The sequence below is a fragment of the Ovis canadensis genome, chromosome 6 (genome assembly GCF_042477335.2).
Source record: "Ovis canadensis isolate MfBH-ARS-UI-01 breed Bighorn chromosome 6, ARS-UI_OviCan_v2, whole genome shotgun sequence".
Taxonomy (NCBI): Eukaryota; Metazoa; Chordata; class Mammalia; order Artiodactyla; family Bovidae; genus Ovis; species Ovis canadensis.
Genome location: NC_091250.1, coordinates 110,239,899 through 110,263,572, shown reverse-complemented (window position 1 = coordinate 110,263,572; position 23,674 = coordinate 110,239,899). Strand labels below are relative to the sequence as shown.

The 23,674-nt window shown below is 43.0% G+C and overlaps 1 protein-coding gene across 9 annotated transcripts in view; it reads left to right on the top strand.

The window, feature by feature from the left end:
• The first annotated feature begins 20,536 nt into the window (after positions 1 to 20,536).
• Positions 20,537 to 23,674, top strand: part of PAQR3 (progestin and adipoQ receptor family member 3) — a 31,793-nt gene continuing 28,655 nt past the window's right edge. For all 9 annotated transcript variants that reach the window (XR_011257821.1, XR_011257822.1, XR_011257825.1 and 6 more), the window contains exon 1: positions 20,537 to 20,945. Coding sequence is in view for 2 of the 9 variants with exons in the window: in XM_069594454.1 (XP_069450555.1) it covers positions 20,761 to 20,945 (185 nt within the window). In the remaining 7 variants the exon portion in view is untranslated. The remainder of the gene's footprint in view (positions 20,946 to 23,674) is intronic.

Genomic DNA, 23,674 nt, shown 5'->3' with positions numbered 1-23,674 from the left:
TCCAAAGTAGATATTTCTTCCTCCTAATTCGGTGGTTTGGCTATCTAACAAATTCAGAAGATCCAATAAATGCTATGCATTTATATATTTTATATTTTAATGTAAATAGTTTACTTACATGAAAGAGGATTTGGCAAGGACTAGGGACTGTTCTGTGCATTTAGCAGCATCCTGGCCTCTACCCACCAGATCATAGTATCAACCCTCTGACTCCCCATTTGTGACAACCAAAACTGTGTCCGGACATTTTTAAATAACCCCTGGGGAGAAAATTACCTCCAGCTGAGAGTCACTAATTGAGCCTGTTAGAGGGGTTAAAAAGAAGCAGGATGTGGACAAAAGATCTCAGAAAAAGCTGTAAGAATGAACAAGAATTGGAGTAGGCTAGAAAAATAATCCTCAATAACTGAGTAGCTAAAAACAACAGAAACATTTTCTCACAGTCCTGGAAGCTAAAGTTCTGAAGTTAAGGGAAGAATCTCTTTCCGCCTCTTCCAGCGTCTGATCTGGCCAGCAAGCCTTGCCCTTCTTTCACTTGCAGATGCGTCTCTCCAGCCTCTTCCCCTCCCCCACATGCACGTTCCTTCTCTGTGTTCACATCTTCTACCCTGCTTATTAGAGCTTCCCCAGTCTTTTGACTGCAAGGAGATCCAACCAGTCAATCCTAAAGGAAATCAGTCCTGAATATTCATTGAAAGGACTGATGCTGAAGCTGAAACTCCAATACTTTCGCCATCTAATGGGAAGAGCCCACTCATTAGAAAATACCCTGATGCTAGGAAAGATCGAAGGCAAAAAGAGAAAGGGGTGGCAGAGGATAAAATGGTTAGATAGAAGCACCAACTCAGTGGATATGAATTTGAGCAAACTCCAGGATAGTGAAGGACAGAGGAGCCTGTGGTACTGCAGTCTATGGGGGTCACAAAGAGTCGAACACAACTTAGCAACCAAAAAGCAACAACAACTAACCCAGCATGACATCATCTTAAGTCGATTACGTCTGCAAAAACCCTATCTTCATAGAGGGTTCAACTCAGTTACAGGTTATAACAGTAGTTAAGCAAGCTTTAGAAAAATGAAATTTTATCTTTTGTCTGTCTGAGTTTGTGGCTTACAGTTTGTACCACTCACAGTCAATAGAGAAAAAAGTAACGGCTAAAAACTGTATATTCCAGATCTTAACTAGTAAACTATGTCTCTACTATGGCTCTGAAGAAAATTTAGAATCTTCTTCCAGCATAAAAGACAGCTGTGTCTGAACATGTGCTAAAACCATCCACTAATAAAGGAAAATCACTGACACATATAACTGGCTCTTAAAACCTTTTTTGAAAAATTAACTAACCTGAGTTACAATAAAAAGAAGAAAGTATGAAGAACTTTCCCTCGCTTGATAGCAGAAACTTCTCTGCCTCAATGTGCTTTTCTTCTCCTGCAAAACTGATCGGGAATATCATGGTAACAGCACTAAGAGAGGGCATTCACATCTAATATGCGATTTTGAGCAAAGCCAAAAGAAAAAGAGAGGAGAGCAAGACACAGAAAATGGTCCTATTAACAAAAACTACACACTCAAATAATTCATTGGTGGACTCAAAAATATACCCACATTTACAGAAATTCATATTTCTTTCTATTTGACCCACATCTTTAAAAAAAATCATGCACTACTGAGAATGTCACCAATGCACCAAGCTGAATTTGACGTGAAAATTCTAATGGAAAAAACACAGGATTTATTACAGTATCCAGCTTGTCTTTTTGTCTAGTTTTTCAAATTTTCTGTTGTGGTAAAAGTCACATAATATAAAACATACTATTTTAACCATATTTAACTGTGTGGTTCAGTGGCACTAAGTACATTCACATGATAGAACAACTCTCAACGACATGCATCTCCCGAATTTTTCATTTTCCTAAACTGAAACTCTGTCCCCACCCATTACGCACCAACTCCCCATTCCCCCTCCCCACTGCCCATCCCCCAGCCCCTGGCATCTACTAACATACTTTCTGACATATACACACTACTGTGTATAAAGTGGATGACTAATAAGAATGTACTATATAGCCCATGGGAAAAAAAAAAAAAGAAGGTACAATCTGTGTATAGGACATATATATATATCCCTGGTGGCTCAGAGGTTAAAGCGTCTGCCTCCAATGCGGGAGACCCGGGTTTGATCCCTGGGTCAGGAAGATCCCCTGGAGAAGGAAATGGCAATCCACTCCAGTATTCTTGCCTGGAGAATCCCATGGATGAAGAAGCCTAGTAGGTTACAGTCCACGGGGTCACAAAGAGTCGGACACGACTGAGCAACTTCACCTTAACCTTAAAAAAAGTGAAAAGTGTTAGTTGTTCAATCATGTCCAACTCTTTGGGACCTTATGAACTTTAGCCCACCAGGAACCTCTGTTCCTGGAATTTTCCAGGCAAGCATACTGGAGTAGGTTGCCATTTCCTCTTCCAGGAGATCTTCCTGACCCAGGGATGGAACTTGGATATCCAGGGATCAAATGTGGATCTCCTGCATTGCAGGCAGATACTTTACCAATTGAGCCACCAGGGAAGTCCTTAAAAATGCCTTCCAATATACACTGAAAGTGCTAGTCGCTCAGTCTAGCATTCTTTGTGACCCCGTGGACTGTGGCCCGCCAGGATTCCCTGCCCATGGGATTCTCCAGGAAAGAATGTTGGAGTGGGATGCCACACCCAACTCCAGGGGATCTTCCTGACTCAGGGATTGAACCTGGGTCTCCCACACTGCAGGCAGAGTCTTTAACATCTGAATACACCAGGGAATACATTCAATTCAGTTCAGTCGCTCAGTCATGTCTGACTCTTTGTGACCCCATGGACTGCAGAATGCCAGGCTTCCCTGTCCATCACCAACTCCCTGAGCTTGCTCAAACTCATGCTCATTGAGTTGGTGATGCCATCCAACCATCTCATTCTCTATCGTCCCCTTCTCTTCCTGCCTTTAATCTTTCCCAGCATCAGGGTCTTTTCCAATGAGTCAATTCTTCGCATCAGGGGCCAAAGTATCAGAGTTTCAGCTTCAGCATCAGTCCTTCCAATGAGTATTCAGGACTGATTTCCTTTAGGATTGACTGGTTGGATCTCCTTGCAGTCCAAGGGACTCTCAAGAGTCTTCTTCAACACTAGACAATACATTAGGCAGGGAATATATTAGGTGCTTTTCCAGTGGTCATGTATGGATGTGAGAGTTAGACTGTGAAGAAAGCTGAGCACCGAAGAAATGATGCTTTTGAACTGTGGTGTTGGAGAAGACTCTTGAGAGTCCTTTGGACTGCAAGGAGATCCAACCAGTCCATTCTGAAGGAGATCAGCCCTGGGATTTCTTTGGAAGGAATGATGCTAAAGCTGAAACTCCAGTACTTTGGCCACCTCATGAGAAGAGTTGACCCATTGGAAAAGACTCTGATGCTGGGAGGGATTGGGGGCAGGAGGAGAAGGGGATGACAGAGGATGAGATGGCAATACTGACTCGATAGACGTGAGTCTGAGTGAACTCCAGGAGTTGGTGATGGACAGGGAGGCCTGGCATGCTGTGATTCATGGGGTCACAAAGAGTCGGAGACGACTGAGCAACTGAACTGAACTGAACTGATATTAGGTGCAGACAAATACTGTTTGATTCCATTAATTCAAGGTACCTAGAAGAGTCAGATCCTTCTTCTCTATTTATCTGTTTGCACAGAGGAAGAAGACACAAAGAAGACAAGGCTGAAGAAGACAACTGTCATTCCCCTGCCAACAGGCAGACAGGCAGTACTGAACAGAACCACCTGACCAAGCCACGTGGCTGAGGGATGCAGAGATGCTGGTCCCCTCCCAGCTCTGCCCTGGCTGCCACATGGCTAACACCTCCACCACCAAAGACATGGTACATCTGTATGTACATGAGCACAAACTACACAGAGAAGATATGCTTCACACACAAAAGTCTTTAAAGTCTTTGAGTTCCCACTATGTACTAGGCTCTGTTTACATAGCTATAAAAGTGAATATCAAGGATGACAGCAACATAGGAAAGAATCAGCCACAGGAGAGGTGGTACGAAGATTGAGCCGGGGACACTGCTGCTTGGCATTGACCCTGAGTCCCCTCACAGTTACCTTAAAGAGTTGGGGGTAAGAAGACTAATGTTGTGGGGGGGTCAATATTTCAGTTGAATATAAGCCACACAAACCTTTTTTAATTAAACTATTTATTTGTATTATCATAAATAGTTAGCTGTTGCATTCAAACCTTTCATTTTTTAAAAAAATTTGTTTGTTTATTTCTGGCCACACCACACCACACCGCATGTGGGGTTAGTTCCCTGACCAGGGATCAAACCTCTGCTGCCTGCCCTAGAATCACTGAGTCTTAACCACTGAACTACTAGAAAAGTCCCCCACACAAACCTTTTAAGGACTTTTCTTCTCCCCTTACTTCTTCATCCCTGATCATGTCACTGTATTGTTCTAACCATATGACTTTCTCACCAAAGGGCAAAAAATTATAAAGAAATCTAAACACAGATGGTTGTGGAGATCATGTCATTCGATAAACCCTAGACAGGATTCTGATAATATTTAAGAGTAATGAATCCTGGGGAACAGAGTTACATAAAATTTCTCAATCATATTCACCACTTATTTTGTGGTAATCCATCAATCTGGTAGATTGTTGAAAAATGTGGCAAGCTGAATCAGTTTTTTATTCATCCAATCATAACATCTAGATCAATTACCAGCATCTAGTTGTTTAATCACCCCCAATGTGTTCTTAGTACCCAAAGTATTTACTAAATGGTAACTTAAGATAACCATCTACTCAAAAAGAGAAACACTTACATGATTTATTAATGTATTCATCAATCCAGCAAGCCAGCCAGCCAACAATACTTATTAACCACCTATTATATGCCAGACATTGTGCTAAGCAATTAGGGATATCAATAAGAAACTAAATGATCCAAGTCCATGAGAAAATCATAATATTGTACACTGGTCTCAAATACTTTTTGTCATACACCACCATCAGGAAAGGGCTTCCCTGGCAGCTCAGTGGTAAAGAATCTGCCTGCAGTGCAGAAGATGCAGGTCCGAGCCCTGAGTCTGGAAGATTCTCTGGAGAAGAGAATGGCAACACACTCCAGTATTTTTGCCTGGAAAATTCCATGGACAGAGTAGCCTGCCAGGCACAGTCCATGGTGTCACAAAGAGTCACACTCGACTTGAGCATGCACAGAACACAACCATCAGGAAAAAAAATTTGAGCACATATACCCAGTCCCAAAAATGTATATTTCCTAATTTATAAATTATGAATAAATATTGGAAAGACTGATGTTGAAGCTGAAACTCCAATACTTTGGCTCCCTGATGCGAAGAGCTAACTCATTAGAAAAGACCCTGATGCTGGGAAAGACTGACGGCAGGAGGAGAAGGGGACGACAGAGGATGAGATGGTTGGATGGCATCACCAACTCAATGGACATGGGTTTGGGTGGACTCTGGGAGCTGGTGATGGACAGGGAGGCCTGGTGTGCTGTGGTTCATGGGGTCGCAAAGAGTCGAACGCAGCTGAGCAACTAAGCTGAAATGAACTGAACTGAACCGAATACTGTAGTAATAAAGTATGCGTGTATATATAATACATACTACTCTATTCACAGAATGTATATCTATATGAAGCTAGAGAGATAAATTATATAAAAATAAATCAGAGTTAAAAGGAATGAAATGAAAAATCAATAGTTCTAAACAGAGTAAAAGAGAGTTCAGAGGAAAGGAGACCCTTGAGTTGGTAACAGCAGGGGCTATCACTGCTCTTCTAAGCACTCAGTCGTCCCAGTGTGGCTCCATCCACATTGGTCCCAGCCATTGCTCATGCCAGTCTGCCCTGTTCCATCATGATGACTGCAGCCTACAAGATGCCCAGGTGTGGGAGGGTAGTGTCAGCCAGTCCTACATAAATGATTTAGAATAAAATTTAGGGGACAGAGAAAGCTAGTTTTGCTTTGGAAAATCCAAAGCCACCTTAATTTTAACTTTGTGAGGAAATCTAAGAGAGACTTCAGGTTACTAACTGAAAGCTTAAGTAGAAAAAAAAAAAAACAAAACACTTTTACCCACAAGCTCTTTTTTGTAGTCATTAATAACACAACAATGAAAAGCCAAATTCTGCCACATTATTGGCAACCATCCTTATATCACTAAAAAGAATGATCTTATCATTGACAGATGCTAAGACTCAGTGGTTTGAATCACACCATGTGTTACAAATTAAAAGGGCTAAAATCACAATAATGCTAATCTAGAAAAGACCAGGAGAAAGACGATTGTTAGAGGATGCAGGACCAGCATTTAAAAGTAACCACAAAAAAAGTTGTGCATAAACATATTAATCCAATATGCGTCGAGCAAGTCTTGGTCTAGTCTGCACAAACCTTTCAATGGAAAAAAGTATCCATAATATGTTTCTATTTCTATTAAATATATATATGTTTATACATAAGAAAAAGTATAAGAATATATTGTTATTATTTAGTTGCTAAGGTACATCTGACTCTTCAAGACCCCATGGACTGTAGCCCACCAGGCTCCTCTGTCCATGGGATTTCCCAGACAAGAATACTGGAGTGGGCTGTCATTCCCTTGTCCAGGGATCTTCCCAACCTAGGGACTGAACCCACATCTCCTGCTTGGTAGGCAGATTCTTTACCACTGAGTCACCTGGGAAGCCCATATAAGAATAAATACTGAACTGTTATCATTACTTGTACATGGAAGGAAGCTGGGAAAATGGAAACTTTTACCTTCTTAAATATCCATGTCTCTAAGTTTGGATTTTATAAGGATAATTTTACTATGCTTGTAATCTGGAAAAATATGTAATTATTTTCAACAAACAAACAAAACCTATTCAAAGAAATCATATTATGGTGTAAAAAAAAAAAAATACTGAACTAGAAATCAGTAGCACGTGCTTAGTCACTCAGTCACGTCCAACTCTTTGTTGGACAGTACCTCTCCAGGATCCTCTGTCCATGGGATTCTCCAGGCAAAAATACTATGAATACTAGAATAGGTTGTCATTCCCTTCTCTAGGGGATCTTCCCAACCCAGGGGTGGAACCCATACCTCCTGTATTGGCAAGTGGTTTCTTTACCATCTGAGCCACCAGGAAAGCTTTGGGTTCAAAAGATCAATGCTGTCACTCAGCAGCCATGAAATAGATGGTCATTAATACTGGTCATTAATAGCAGTGAATGCTGTTAGAGCAAGAAAATTAAATCAGTTGACTCCAAAGAACCCTTACATTTGCCTGAGTCACTTCTTTTGTAATTCAGCCTCTTTCATACATATCGTATTCCAGCACTGCCCTCTACCCACTTATATGCTACATTACAACCTACTTAAAAAGATGGGCTTTTCTTCCACCTGTAATGCACATATTAAAGATATCATATAATGAACTTTCATCTTTACAAGACCTCATAGATTCTTCACTAGAGGATGGGCAAGCAAAACTGCTTGGTAGAAGATGAAACAAAGTAAAAGTGTTAGTTGCTCAGTTGCGTCCAACTCTTTGCGACTCTGTGGTCCGTAAACAAAGTAAAAGTGTTAGTCGCTCAGTTGTATCCAACTTTTTGCGCCTCTGTGGTCCGTAACCCACCAGGATCCTCTGTCCAGGGAATTTTCCAGGCAAAAATACTGGAGTCGGTTGCCATTCCCTTTGCCAGGGGATCTTCCCAACTCAGGGATCAAACCCTGGTCACCTACACTGCAGGTGGATTTTTTACCATCTGAGCTGTGAAAGATGACATGTATGTATTGAATGGTCATCTCTGGAAAGTGAGAACTATCTTCAAATCCTCACTGGGAGGCTCCCCAGCCAGTGACTCAGGAGAGCAATCCATCTCTCTGTTCTTCTGCAGAATGGCTCCTCCAAAGACCTGAGAAACCCTGGGTTCTAGTCCTGAATCCATTTCTACCCTGTGCAGCACCCAGGAAAGCCCTTTAGCTCTGGGGGAACATTCCAGGTGCATATGTAAACCTGAGGGTAACTTCTCTGTACCACTTGAGTTCATGGAAAGGGATTCCTAGGGAGCTTCTTGAATTTTATTTCAGCTAACATTTAGCAAGTGCTTTTACGTGCTAGATATCATGTCAAGAACTGGGCATGAGTGCAACATGGCCCCTCCCCTAGTGTTTGCTATCATAGTATCTCAAATTGATACATGCAAACAGACATGAAAGGCATGCATTTCCATTCATAGATTCACTTCTTCATGTTAAAGATGAAGCATCCCTGGGCCTTATCCTCAAGGAGGTGTTTATTATTAATATTTGGTTTACACTCATTTACAGAGATAGAAGTGAGAGTAGGATTTTTGAAACATCGTTTTGTGAATCAGTATATAGGAAGCACCTACAATGTCCGAGTCACTAGGCTCGATGCCAGGAATACAAAAAAAAAATAAAAATTACTTCCAAGAAGCTGACAGGAAACAAATTAGAGAGCAAGGCAATAATAAGTGCTGGACTCTGTGACCGATCAACCACTCTCCTGGTAGACTTGAATTTGTCCCTGAGGAAGGACACAGGAGCAGATCTTAAAGAGATCATTTCTTACTCAGTAACGAACAGAAGAGAAGAGTAGCCAAGAATACCACCTGACAAATGGGGCAGAAAAGGGAAAAGGTTAAGAAAAGGTCCTGACTGTGCCAGGCTTCACCTAGCATAAGCATGCTGGAATTTAAGTTTCCCTGACACTAGCAGGGGCGGCTTTATTCAACCACTGAATTCTGGGAGAGTCTCAGATCATCTTTAGTGAATAACGCCTCTGGGGATAAATTTCAGCTGAGAACAAGGAATGGGGGAAAGCTCTGAAGATACCCACATGAACAGGGATAGCAGTGGACGCCTAGGACCAAATCAGACTTGTAATCTGGGCTCAAGGAACTGACGGCTCCGGGAGCACCACTTCTGTGTGTGTGCTCAGTCATTCAGTCACGTCTGACTCTTTTCGGCCCCGCGGACTGTAGCTCACGAGGCTCCATTGCCCATGGAATTTTCCAGGCAAGAATACTGGAGTGGAGACCCATTCCCTTCTCTGGGGGATCTTCCTGACCCAGGAACTGAACCTGCATCTCTTGCATCTCCTGCATTGACAGACGGGTTCTATACCACTAGAACCATCTGGAAGCCCTGCACTGACTTTGAGTATTCCTCAAACTTCAGTGCGGGAAAAAATCAATATAATTTTTTGTACATCCTCCAGAGAATCTGGTTCTATGGTTCTGCTGCTACTGCTAAGTCGTGTCAGTCGTGTCCAATTCTGTGCGACCCCATAGACGGCAGCACACCAGGCTCCCCTGTCCCTGGGATTCTCCAGGCAAGAACACTGGAGTGGGTTGCCATTTCCTTCTCCAATGCATGAAAGTGAAAAGTGAAAGTGAAGTGGCTCAGTCGTGTCCTACTCTTCGCGACCCCATGGACTGTAGCCCACCAGGCTCCTCCGTCCATGGGATTCTCCAGGCAAGGGTACTGGAGTGGGGTGCCATTGCCTTCTCCATCTATGGTTCTGGAGAGAGGTAAGTCAAAGACTTTGGGTTTTTTTTTTCCCCTCCCCTTAACTAACATCCCCTAGATTCAGATGCACATGATCACAGACCACACTCTTTCAGAAGTACTGCCATCAGAGCCAGTCTGATGGAAGAGGTAAAATTTCCACAGCTCTGAGATATGAAACTCTAAATGTTTCCAAAGTGTGCAAGAAAATCTGATGCTGTCTCTGTGTATGACACACTGACTCACCAGAGCTGCAGGGGTAAAAATATTTTGCGCATTTGCCCAGAAGCAACAAGAAAGTGATGGAAGCCTAGAAGAGTGTTTTTGTAAATACCATGGGATAGTCATTTTAAAATTGCTATTTCTGGGCATGCTGCTAATTCTGCTTTACTCTTCTATCCTGTCCTGGCATGTCTCTGAAGGGCTATACACTGAGCGTGGGGCCTCACAGGTGGCACTAGAGGTAAAGAACCTCCCTGCCAATACAGGTAGATGCCAGAGACAAGGGTTCAACCCCTGGGTTGAGCAGATCCCCTGGAGCAGGGCATGGAAACCCACTCCTGGTATTCTTGCCTGGAGAAACCCATGGACCGAGGAGCCTGGTAGGTCCATGGTGTTGCAGAGTCGGATATGACTGAAGTGTCTTAGCACACGCACATAAATCTAAGCACGACTGGTAAAGAATCCTCCTGCCAATGCAGGAGACGTGAGTTTGATCCCTGGGTCGGGAAGATCCCCTAGAGAAGGGCATGGCAACCAGCTCTGGTATTCTTGCCTGGGAAATCCCATGGACAGAGGAGCCTGGTGGGCTACAGCCCATGGGGTCGCAAAGAGTTGGACACAGTCGAGTGACCAAGCATGCACGCACGCTGAGCACCTGCCGCAGCACACGCTGGAAGGACAAGCGGAGGCCCAGGTGGAGGTGAGTAAGGCTGACGCACTGTGCCTCTACCCAGGAGCCAGTCTGATTTGACCAGTCATTTTCCCAAGCTCAGTCACACTAGCCCTTCCAAGAAAAGGAGAAAAAGTCATAAACGAGGTGGAGAGAACAGTTCAACATGAGGCATAAGCAGAGGCCAGAAGCTTTTCACCGATCTGAGCTGGAGCTTGCCTTTCAAAAAAAGTCTTTCTTTCAGTTTTCCTAAAGAAAATAGTACAACAAACTATCTTCTTTAAGCTAAAGATAAGGACAAACTGCAAAGCTATTCAAAAAGTATGTGAACTTAATCAAGGTTTCTTTTTTTCTTTTTTAATATCGTTAATAATTCCAAGGGCTTCCCTGGTGGCTCAAATGAGAAAGAATCTGCCTGCAATGCAGGAGACCTGGGTTCCATCCCTGGGTCAGGAAGGTTCCCTGGAGGAGGAAATGGCAATCCACTCCAGTATTCTGGCCTAGAAAATTCCATGGACAGAGGAACCTGGTGGGTTACAGTCCACAGGGTCGCAAAGAGTCAGACACGACTGAGCAACTAACTTTCTTAACTTTTAATTTTACCTTACTGTCAGGCTGATTCATACTTAGGAAATAAGCTCAGATATAGGTAATAAATAAATCTTTTTTTTTTTTAACCTTAGAGTACCAACTTTAAAAACCACTGTTTTCTCAGACCTATAACAAGGCTCAAGTCGACTCAGTGGGTAACATTCTGCAGGGAAAGACTGACACCTGCAGGAGTACTGTGTCACTACATGGCAGGATCCACAGGAATTCTCAAAAGTCTGCCAGTTCCCCAATGTTCAGGTTTCATACTCAGCGTGCTGCCTGGCATACAATGGACTCTCAACAAATGATGGCTGTCATTTGCGAGATGGACATGTTAGTCGTAAATGCATTTTTGCACTTCTTGAAATTAAAAAACAAAAATTTTAAAAGCTCAAAGATGAAAGGAGTCAGAGGTTCGTCAAATTATTCTGATCATTCTTGTTTTTTCATAGAAACCCTTCCAGACAGACAAGAATCTTGTCTTGTTTCTAAAGATATTACAGAAAGAATTCCATAACCTCGCCCATCCACACTGGCTCAACAATCTCCAGGAAGGCCAGGCTCAAGCAAACTTTGGTTAGGTTTACAAATTTAACTTAAGAAGCTCCAGTTCTCTTTTCAGAATAGACACACCTCCCAATTTTAGAACAGGCTTCCCAGGTGGCTCAGTGGTAAAGAATCTGCCTGCCAGTGGAGGAGATGCAGGAGCTGTGGGTTCAGTCCCTGAATGAGAAGATCTCCGGGAGGAGTAAATGGCAACCCACTCCAGTATTCTTGCCTGGGAAATCCCATGGATAGAGGAGCCTGGCAAGTTATGTCCATGGGGTCACAATGATTCAGACACAATTCAGCGACTAAGCACAATTTTAGAATATCTATTCAATAAACATTTGCTGTGCACCTACTATGCTCCAGGCTTCTCAGCTACCACTAGGTAAAGTACCCACTTGCAAATATGAGACACTTAAAAGACTTGGGTTTGATCCCTGGGTTGGGAAGATCCCCTGGAGAGGAAATGGCAGCCCACTCCAGTATTCTGGCCTGGAAAATCCCATGGACAGAGGAGCCCGGCGGGCCACAGTCCATGGGAACAAGTCAGACACGACAAATGCAGCTTAGCACATGCTATGTCCCAGGCACTCCAGTATTGAGTCCGTTGTATTCAGCATGGTGTACAATGGGAACTAGACATATTTCCTGCTCGTGAAAAGTTTCCAGTCTGCTGATCCTATCCCCAGGGGGCTCCTGCTTCCTTTCCCCTGTCTCCCACCTCTTTTTTTTAGCTCCTCATTTGTTTTTCCTTATAAGCACTTGATGCCAACTTCCCGTAATCTTCCTCACTTTCAACAAAACTAAACTTCCTGTGCTTCATTTTCACAGGGCTCCAATCTAGGTAGAAACTAGCTGACCTGGTAAACTACTCCAGGTCAAGGGCTAATGGATCCTATCACCAAGGTGATTTGAACATATATTTGAATGGGGTCTTCCTGAAGAAGACTAAAATCATTTAGACCTTTGTGTTGGGCTCATGGAGACAAGTGATGCAGTCCTATCTCACCCATGTGCTAACTAGTTGCCAGAGGACAGAGTCAACCCTTGATGTTTTTGGTTTAATGCCACTATTTAAATCTATTTCCTTATTAGCCTCAATAGAGTTGAAACACTCAATCACTTTTTATCGTAGAGTAGCTCCTTTCTGTTCCTGGTCAATGTCTCTTCTCATTCTTCTTTATGACATACAGAGGCCCCTCAGAGTAATGTAAAGCTGCCATTGAAAAATACAAAATGAGGTCAACTTGCATTTTTCATCAGTTACACTTATTTTCCTAAATTCTGCAGAGCAAGTAGTCAGGTGGAATGGCTACCACTATCGAATGTATCAATTCTAATCAGATACAAAATGATCAGAAAGCTACTACTCTTGCTTGTTATACATGGTGATCACTCCAAACAGCTCTTGATCTGTGCTCCTGGCCATTTGCCAAGTGAGTGTTTGTTTAAAATTTTGGCTCTGTCAGTGGTGATCTTGTTTCTGATAGCATGTAGTTATTCAAAACAAAAATACATTAGTCCAAATTAAGAAACACAACTCCTTCACTTAGTTGAACTGAATTATAGAGGATATATATTCATTAACAAGAAAAAGAAGTCAAGAAATACGAAAATAGGGTTTGTGTCCCAAGAAGCCAAGTTTTTCAATGGTACATAACTGTTTTTCTTCATACTAATAGCCACCTTTAATATTAAGAAGGCCCTTTAGCAGATTATACCAGCTACCCTTCAATATTTCCTTGGATTTGATTTTTTTTAACTTTCATATCTCCTGGACAATATGAACAAAGTGTATAAATAAACCTTAGGAATTAATTTCTCAGGAAATTAAAAGTGCCATAAAAGAGTTAAGGATTAGCAGATGCAAACTATTATATATAGTATAGATAAAAAAGGTCCTACTCTATAGCATAGGGAACTATATTCAATATGCTGTAAAAAAAAATTATGGAAAAGATATGAAAAAGAATCTATGTGTGCAAAGCACTTTGCTGTATAGCAAAAATTACCACAATATTATCACAATATAAATCAACTATACTTCAACAAAAAAAATTTTTAAGATAAATCCAAATTTTTTTAAATGCCACAAGAAAAAGGAACTGAATAGTATTGATGCTATTTACATAGTACACTTTGTACATGTTATTTCATGTTTCTCTTGAGAGCCCTGTCAAGTCAGGTAAATTGCTTAGAATTATCCTCACCTAACAGATGAGGAAAATGAAAGCCAGGAGAGACCCTGAAGCTTGTCAGCAAGTGACACTGTTCATATTCAGCTTCATGTCCACCTGGGTCTAGATCACAAGCACCTTCCATGACACCCAAAATACATTATTCTAAGTGCAGGGTATGAATTTCAAATGAAAAGACAGACTTGCTATGAAATGAGAATGCTACCAAGGATGTAGCACCTTTATGGTGTCCAGTGGAACACAATAAAAATAGAAAAAAATTTAAAGGGCTTTATGGTGGTGTTGGAGAAGACTCTTGAGAGTCCCTGGGACTGCAAGGAGATCCAACCAGTCCATTCTCAAGGAGATCAACCCTGGGATTTCTTTGGAAGGAATGATGCTAAAGCTGAAACTCCAGTACTTTGGCCACCTCATGCGAAGAGTTGACTCCTTGGAAAAGACTCTGATGCTGGGAGGGATTGGGGGCAGGAGGAGAAGGGGACGACAGAGGATGAGATGGCTGGATGGCATCACTGACTCAATGGACAGGAGTCTGAGTGAACTCCAGGAGATGGTGATGGACAGGGAGGCCTGGCGTGCTGCGATTCCTGGGGTCGCAAAGAGTCAGACACGACTGAGTGACTGAACTGAACTAAACTGACGATTACACATTTAATGTACATTAGTGATTAACAAACTGTGTTGATCATTTGTGGGGGCTTTTAAATGTAATTTTCAAAGAACAGCCATTTAGAGATTAAACATTATAGTGCAGTGTGTACACATCATTGGTGAGAAATTTAACCTCACTATTGCTATAAACAGTTTAGGATAAAAACCCTGACTCTGAGAGTAATGAAGAAGCTTATCACATTTAAGCTTTATTGATTTCTGCTCTGCAGTATGTTTCAGTGTATTTAGAATATCGCTCTTGTGGCTAATATGATTGATTGTGCAATTAGTTAAAAACAGATTTATTTGATCCTAATCTTCACTTTAAAGATTTTGAACAATGCTATTACATCATTCCTTTATCCATTAAAATTTTTTGTAAAACAGTTTGGGGTTCCATATAAGCGTGCAATTGCCGTATGACCATGTCAAACGCTGCATTTGGGAGTATTTACACCCAGTAAACAAAAAATATGTTTACCTGAAAATCTGTATACTATTGTTCCTACAGCTATATTTGTAATAGCCCCAAACTGGAAAAAAACTCAGATGTCCTTTAGCTGGTGGCTGGTTAAACAAATGGTGGTACATCCGTACTATGGAGCACTATTCAACAGTAAAAAGAAACAAATTATTGCTGTGTAAAACAATCTGAATGAACTGCCAGGGAATTATACAGAGTTGAAAAAGGCAACTCTAGAAGGTTACACAATGTAAGATTCCATTTCTATAATATACTTAAAATGACACAGTTACAGAACTGGAGAATAGATTCATGGTTGCCAGAGGTTAAGGAGAGGGTGAGAATAAGAGTGAAGTAGGTGTGGCATTAAAAGACAAGAGGAGAAACCCCTGTGGTGATGAAAACATTCCATACCTGGACGACTGTGATATTATAAACCAGTGTTATCACTGAGGGAAATAATACTATTATTTCTTACAACTGCATGGGAGTCTTCAACGATCTCCGAAAAAAGTTTATTGAAAAAAAAGATACTGAACACCTAAGGCACTGGACGGAGAAGGCAATGGCACCCCTCTCCAGTACTCTTGCCTGGAGAATCCCATGGACGGAAGAGCCTGGTAGGCTATAGTCCATAGGGTTGCTAAAAGTTGGACATGACTGAGCGACTTCACTTTCACTTTTCACTTTTCACTTTCATGCATTGGAGAAGGAAATGGCAACCCACTCCAGTATTCTTGCCTGGAGGATCCCAGGGACGGGGGAGCCTGGTGGGCTGCCATCTATGGGGTCACACAGAGTTGGACACGACTGACGTGACTTAGCAGCAGCAGCAGCAAGGCACCAGAACTACAGAAAGAATAAAGATTCCTCAAAGGACACTAAATACCTACAAGAAAGAAGGTAATTCCACTGTTGTGTGGTAAATTCTCTATTCTGCATATATGTCAAGGAGACACAGAGAAAAGCACTGAACCTATCCGTGGAATAGGGTAAATGAAAAGATTTCCAGAGAAGGTGATGCTGCTGCAGCAGAGGCTTGAAAAATTATTAGGAGGTATTCTGGCAAAGAAAGGGGAGAAATTGGTGAAGGCATTCCAGCCAGAGGGAACAGCAAGTGTCAAGGCAAGGAGATTGGAAGCAAAGTGATACCTTTAGGAAACTCTGAAATTCGGGATGTCCTGTGTCTGGTGGGTCAAGTTGCTGGGAGAGACAAGGCTCATGTCAATCCTAAAGCATGGTCCAGGTCTCAAGATATTTTAAGAGGCTTGAAGTATATCTTGTAGGGCATAGCTAGAGATTATAGGTCTGTCTGTCTGTCTGTTTATAGCATAGCTTTTAAAGGTCATGGAGGTGGAGACTGAATTGTGAGCTGACGGTGGGGACCAGAGGTAGCCAGTGATACGTGATAAAGATTTAAACTACAGCAGTGACAGGACTTCCCTGGTGATCCAGTAGTTAAGAATCCATCTTCTAAAGCAGGGGATGTGGGTTTGATTCCTGCTCGGGGAACTAAGATCCCACATGCTGCAGGGACAACCCAGCCCACCCGCCACAACTAAAGAAGCACACGTGCCACCACTAGAGAGCCTGTGCAGCACAACTACTGAGCCCACGTGCTCTAGAGCCCGTGGTCCACAAGGGAAGCCTGTGTGCTGCAACTGGAGAAGTGCCCACACGCTGCAACGAAGACCCAGCACAGCCAAAAAAAATAATAAATAAGATTAAATTTTAAAAGAACGCACAGGGCTTCCCTGATAGCTGAGTTGGTAAAGAATCCCCCTGCAATGCAGGAGACCCTGGTTTGATTCCTCGGTCAGGAAGATCCCCTGGAGAAAGGAAAGGCTACCCACTCCAGGATTCTGGCCTGGAGAATTCTACGGACTGTACAGCCCATGGGGTCGCAGAGTCAGACACAACTGAGCGACTGTCACTTCACTTCACGGTGGTGACAACAGGAATGCAGAAAAAGGGTGGATCTGAGACACTAAACAGAGACATAATCCAACAGTATATGGTAACCGAGTGTGATAAGGGAACACTCTGAGGCATGACTGAAGATGAGTGGGATTAGAATGCTGCTTCCCAGCCCAGAACAGACATCCCTAATTAATAATCATGAAAGTGTTGAAAAGTGAAAGTGTTAGTTACTGAGTCATGTCTGACTCTGTGCAACCCATAGACTGTAGCCCACTGGGCTCTTCTGTCCATGGAATTCTCCAAGCAAGAATACTGGAGTTGGTTGCCATGCCCTTCTCCAGGGGATCTTCCCGACCTGGGTACAGTGTGTGTCATGAGACACATCCAAGTAGAAATATGTAATAAGAACTGGATATTTCAGTATATAACTTAGGATGAAAATTGGGACCTGGCATTCTAATAGCATATATGTGGTATTAATAGCATATATGTGGAAATTAAATCAAGATAGTTGCAGTCTAACTATAGTATGTAAAGGGACAAGAAAAAAGATTAAGAGCAGAACCCTTAAGAACATGGATATAGGAATTTCCTTGAAGGTCCACTGGTTAAGACTCCACACTGCTAGTGCAGGGGACATGGGTTTGATCCCTGGTCAGGGAACTAAGATACCATATGAGAGTGTGGCAAAAAAAGAAAAAAAAAAAAGGATATTTATGCAACAGACAAAGTGACTACAAAAGGGACTAAGATAGTATGTTAAGAAAAATAAGAAAACCGGGAGAGCATTGTTACTGAAACTGAAGGAAAGAAAAGGAAAGTAGTGAGCAATTAAGTGCTACAGATAAGTCAGTAAAATAGCACTAAAAAGAACCTATTGACAGAGATTTGGAAGAGATGGTGATGATGGCATCACAGATTTTGAACCCAGTCCAATCCAGGTTGATCTCTTGAAATCTTAAAATTTAATTGCATGTGCAAAGGTCATTCTTTCAAATAAGGTGATATTCACAGGTTCCAGTAGAATAAAAAAATTTATATGCTGCCTGATAATAAAATTATTTTCTGTTAAGTAAATTCCATGTTTCATTTTTAAGTGAATCCATTCACTTACAAAAAAGTAATGTCTCTGCTTTTTAATACACTGTCTAGGTTTGTAAGAATATACAAGAAGGAAGGAGGGAAGGAAAGGAAAGGAAAAACATCTCACTCATCCACAATGTTTCATGGAGCCCCCATGTCTCCCCATTCCAGATCACAGAAAGTCATCCTATAAAATAAGGCACAATCTGAGTTTCCCCAAACTTCAAATGCCCATGTGATACAATTTCCCATCCTGCCCCTTCAAGGGCACAGAGATTTCTGCTAGATGCAGCTATGGATGTCCCCACCAGGCGTTATTCCTCCATCTGGCATGCCACTGAAGCCTTCTATCAAGCATCATAACTAAAGAGCCGGAGTCCTCAAAGTACTAAACATCCCCTGCTACGTGAGGGGAACTATGCCCTCTCCCCTCCCTGCTGTCACTGTTAGAGGTGCTCCCAATGCTGCTCCCAGCCCCAAGTGAAAGAACACTTTCTCTTTTTTTTTTTTTAATTCATAGACTTCTTTTTCTCTCTAGGATTCAGACACAGATTGTTGTATACCTACCTTTTCATATTTGTCCATTCATTTCAAAAGTGGGGGGTTAAGTAGTGCTAAAGAAGGCTTAATTTAAAAATCAAAACACATAAATATTTCTTTAGAGAGAACTGACATGAGTTATAAAGTATTGAAGTCAGTCCAGAAGTCATTTTGCAGCAGGTCTCATGACAATCAAAGCAGCTTCCATTCTTAGTTTTTCTCTCCAGTGGTCCCTCTATTACCATGTACAGTCCTCTGCCTCTGATGATCTCTGGGCATCTTCCTACTTCTGTGTCAAATACTGGGCTGGAAACACTCTTCCCACATCTCCAGGCCAAATTCCCAAGAAAGAAACTGATTGAAGAAAGCTAATTACCATGCCACTTGCATGGACATTTGCGTTACGACATCTCATGGGCCACTGATCCACCTTTGGGTCAGCTGTGGCCACATGGTAATCTCACGTGACACCAGCATGAATACATTCAGAAGAGCCTCCCAGAAGGGGGGGCGAGAGGAGAGATGGTTGGATGGCATTACTGATTCAATGGACATGAGTTTGAGCAAGTTCCATGACATGGTGAAGGATAGGGAAGGCTTGTGGGCTACAGTTCACGGGGTTGCAAAGAGTCAGATGCAACTTAGCAACTGAATAGCAACAATACACAGAAAACTTCAGCAGAGCTAAGGTGCTGGCCACAGAGTAAGTTTTTAAATATTAGTTTTAGCTTCATGGCTTAAAGAAGATTCTCAACATTTCCTTTTACACAATGTTTAAGTCCATTTAGGATTTATCTAAATTCTTCTAGTTTTATCTAGAAGATCTTCCCTTGAACCCTAATAATAGATAAAGATTGTTGGGGCTAACAATATGTTTGGCAGTTTTCTAAGACTGTTTTATGGATTCACTGATTTAACCCTCACAACACAAAGTTCTGTTATTATCCCTATTTTACTAGTAAGAAAACTGAGACACAAAAAGGTTAAATACTTGTACAAGGACACATAGCTAGTAAATGGCTGAATTCAAACTCAGGTAGTTTAGAAAGGCTTCAAAGCCTGGCTCCTCCGTCCATAGGATTCTCCAGGCAAGAGTACTGGAGTACGGTGTCATTGCCTTCTCCGAAGTAAATCATACTGAATCTCAAACATCAACTAATACTACTTGCACAATAACAACACACAAATAATTGGCATCATGAGTGACTGTTACCATAGCAAAACACAGGCTAAGGATTCTACAAACATGGACGCAAAACTGACGTTCTCCCCAGTTGCCATTATGACTAAACGTCTACATTATAATTCGAAGTCTGTGACGAAGATATAACATTTGCTCTAAGCACTGTATAAGCTACACCCCAAGTTTTGATATATTCCACCTTTTATCACTCATTTCACTAGATTTTCTCATTTCCATTGCAATTTCTTCATCAACCCACTAAATATTTAGAAGCGTTTGTTTCAATTCCAGACATTTGGGGATTTTCCGTTTTCTTGTTAATTTCTAATTTAAGTCTATCATGGTCAGAGAAAATACTCAGTGGGTTTGGCGCTTTGAATGTGTTAGGGCTTTCTTTACGGCTCAGTGTACGCTCGATTTTGGTAAAATTCTATGTATATCAGATTTCTCTATTTCCAACTACTTCAAAAGACTGACCTTAGCCGAGAAAACCTCGAAGGTCCCTTCTGACACCAAGTGTGTGAGATTCCAAGGATAAAGTAACCGGTAAGAGTTACTTCTAGTTCTTATTTTTCTTCCAGTTAGTCTTTTCTATTTGATTTTCAGAATGAAACACGTATTGCTTCTAATTAAACACAGAATAAGAAAAAACCCGCTGTACTTGCTATAAAGTTTCGCACTCTTGTCATCCATAAGTATTCGCGGCCCGCCGCCCCTAGGCGCTCAGGTAGCGGACCTCCTGCGGAGACCCGCCTCGCAGGCACACAGGCGCGCCCGCGTGGACCCCGGCCCCGCCCCCTCCCCTCCATAACCACGCCCCCTCCTGTCGCCAACCACGCCGATCGTAGCCAGGGCCGAGGGGTGGAGCCCGCAGCGGCGTGCTGACGTCAGAGAGGACTGCGACGCCGCCCGGTCCGCCGGGGTGCTGACGGCTGTGTACGCTCAGTTCGCGGAGCCGGGCCTGGGCAGCGGCGGGGCCGTAGGACTTCGTGCGGCGTCCGCTGGCTCCGGGGTGGGGGCTGCGGCGGCGGCGAAGCCCCCTCCCCGGGGAAGCGGGGCCTGGGTGGGCTCCCCGCTTAGGGAGCAGCGGCGGCCGGGAAGGATGCATCAGAAGCTGCTGAAAAGCGCACATTATATCGAGCTGGGCAGCTACCAGTACTGGCCGGTCCTGGTGCCCCGCGGCATCCGCCTCTACACCTACGAGCAGATCCCCGTGTCCCTCAAGGACAACCCGTACATCACCGACGGCTACCGGGCCTACCTGCCTTCCAGGCTGTGTATCAAAAGGTACAGACTGGCCGCCTCCGCTGGGTGCGCCAGGGGGGAGCGCCGGCGGCTCCTCCTCCTCTACACCCTTTTTGTCTGGTCCGCCTGCTGCTTTCCCCGCTGTTCTCCGCGCCCCTTGTTCCCTAGCTGCTCCATCCTTTTCATCCTTTTCTGCCCCCTCTCCTCTCTTCGTGATCTTTCTTTCTCCCCCGCCAGGGTACTTGATCCATGGACTAATGACGGTAACAATGATGATGAAGTCGCTAACTCCAGCGGGGCTTTGCTGTTTACAAAGGGCTCACATCCTTTATTCCATTCGGTGTTCATTGGGGGTACATGCTGGACTCGACCCCACCGGCAATGGCGAGGACATACTTGCTCCTATGTATACCTAAGCTTTGTTTATTTTTAAGGCAGCCGTATGGAAATTCAGATATTTGGGGCCAGATAAATGCCGGTATAATCGGAAACAAGTTCACAGTGGCATATAAATTTTTAAAAATTCCTGATTCATGCATTTAGTAGGTAGTATGGAGCCCCTGACAGTCTCCCTACCAGGTCCTACAGAGGAACGCAGATATGGCCCTTGTTCTCGTGAATCTACTGAACTCTAGCCTGGATGACACACATTAAAGAGCTAATTACACTATTACGTAATGACCATTGTGAAAAACGCTGTGTGGGAAAAGCACTATAGCAAAGGGGGCCTGTAACGGGGTGCTGCCCTCCATTAGAGCACTGTAGAAACATCTTTAAAAAAGGAATGTCTTCATCATCTACATTCTTAAAATTGAGTCCCTTGAAAGCCTGGGTTTAAAAAGAAAACAAAACTGAAAAATCAGTGTTCTAGTTCTTAGACTAGATTTCTGTTAAAACTCACTTGCCTGCATGCTCAGTCTTTAAGTCATATACAACTCTTTTGCGACCTTATGGACTGTAGCCCACCAGGCTCCTCTGTCCATGGAAATTCTCCAGGCAAGAATACTGGAGTGGGTTGCCATTTCCTTCTCCAGGAGAGCCTTCCTGACCCAGGGATCAAACCTCCATCTCCTGCATTGGCAGGCAGATTCTTTACCACTGAGCCACCTGGGAAGCCCCAAAACTCACTATATGTACTTAATTACAGGACCCCACTTTAAGAGAATTGAGATGCTGATGTTGGTTAGCTCTAGGTCAGTGTAGTGACAAACCCCACTGCTGGAATGTGAGCTATTGAGTTGCTCAAGCAGCAACCACGTGTTTGATTCTTGATCTTCTTTTTGGCACCGTCTGTCCACTGTTCCTTCACCCTGCCTGCCTTTGAAGTACTTCTCTAACTCAGAGTCACAAGGTGACATCACTGTCCATCTCTGCTTGGCGTCAGTGAATGGCCCACGGCATGTGACAGTTTGATTCGTGAGTGCCATTTCCTCCCCATCACCTTCTTTGCATAAGTTATTACACAAGAAATCAGAGCTAGCTCCTGCTGTGGATGTGAAGTTCCACATGGATAGAGCGGGTAATGAATTATCTTAAATAATAGCTTTAAACCCACCTCTGCATTCTGATGTTAGGGTCCAAATTTCATAGATCAAGGAGTGAAAATACAGTGCTCTAGATCTCAGGCCATTGAGTGAAAAAGACGTGAGTATGCAGATCTGCCACTTCACAGCTGTGGGACCTTAAACAAAAGTTAACCTCTCTCTGCCTTATTCTCCTCATTTGTAAGAATGAGGGTAATTACAGTATCTGCTTCAGAAGGTAGTGAGGACTAAATGAGTCCTTGTGTATGTAAATACTACACGCAGCCTGGCACATAATAAACACTCAGTAAATGGTGACTTGTTAACACCATGATCTTTTAATTTGAAGCCGGATAGATGCTGATGAAGAAATATATTGTTGATTTTGCAGCTGGTCGGAGTATATGTCTAACTTCTCATTGATTAAAAGTAGATCCCCTCCTAGGGATATTCTTCTAAGTGCCCTTCCTACCAGCTTGGTGTTTCCAGGTTCCGCTTTTGCCCTCTCTTCTTTTAGCTGCCTAGAGGGCCAGCTGTATGTCTATATCTATATAGATACTGATATCTATATCTTAGGTGTAAGGAGAGGTTTCATGTGTCACAGCTGTTCTGCCAGTACTCTGTTAGTTGGAAGGAACGTGCCATGATTGTGCCTCTCTGCTCGCTTAACCAGGTTACACTGGGTTTCACCACATGAAAAGTTCTGAGGTAACGGATGTGTACTGGCTGTCAAACAGTCCTGGGCTTAGATATGTTTCCTCACATTCCTGCATCTCTTCTCCCCCTCCCCAGTATAAACAGTGTTTATAATTGGAGCTTGTACAGGATAAAGCCTGACATTAATGATACGAGATCCGCTCTATCCTTGATGATCATTTGATTGTGTGAGACTCCACTGTGTTTATGGCATGGGAATATGGGAACCATGGTGACTGCTGCAAATTCTGTGTTAAAGTTATACATTTGCTTGTGTGCTCCCTCATGTCTGACTCTTTGCAACCTCATGGAATGTAGCCTTCCAGCCTCCTCTGTCCTTGGGATTTCCCAGGCAAGGATACTGGAGTGGGTTGCCATTTCTTCCTCCAGGGGATCATCCTGACCCAGGGATGGAACCCAAGTCTCTTGCATTGGCAGGTGGGTTCTTTACCACTGAGCCACCTGGGAAGCCCTATTTAAACTCAAAACCAGTTAGGGCATATTGAAAGAGGGCAAGTAGTACTGATATTAAAAGTTCAGTTCTGTTCAGTC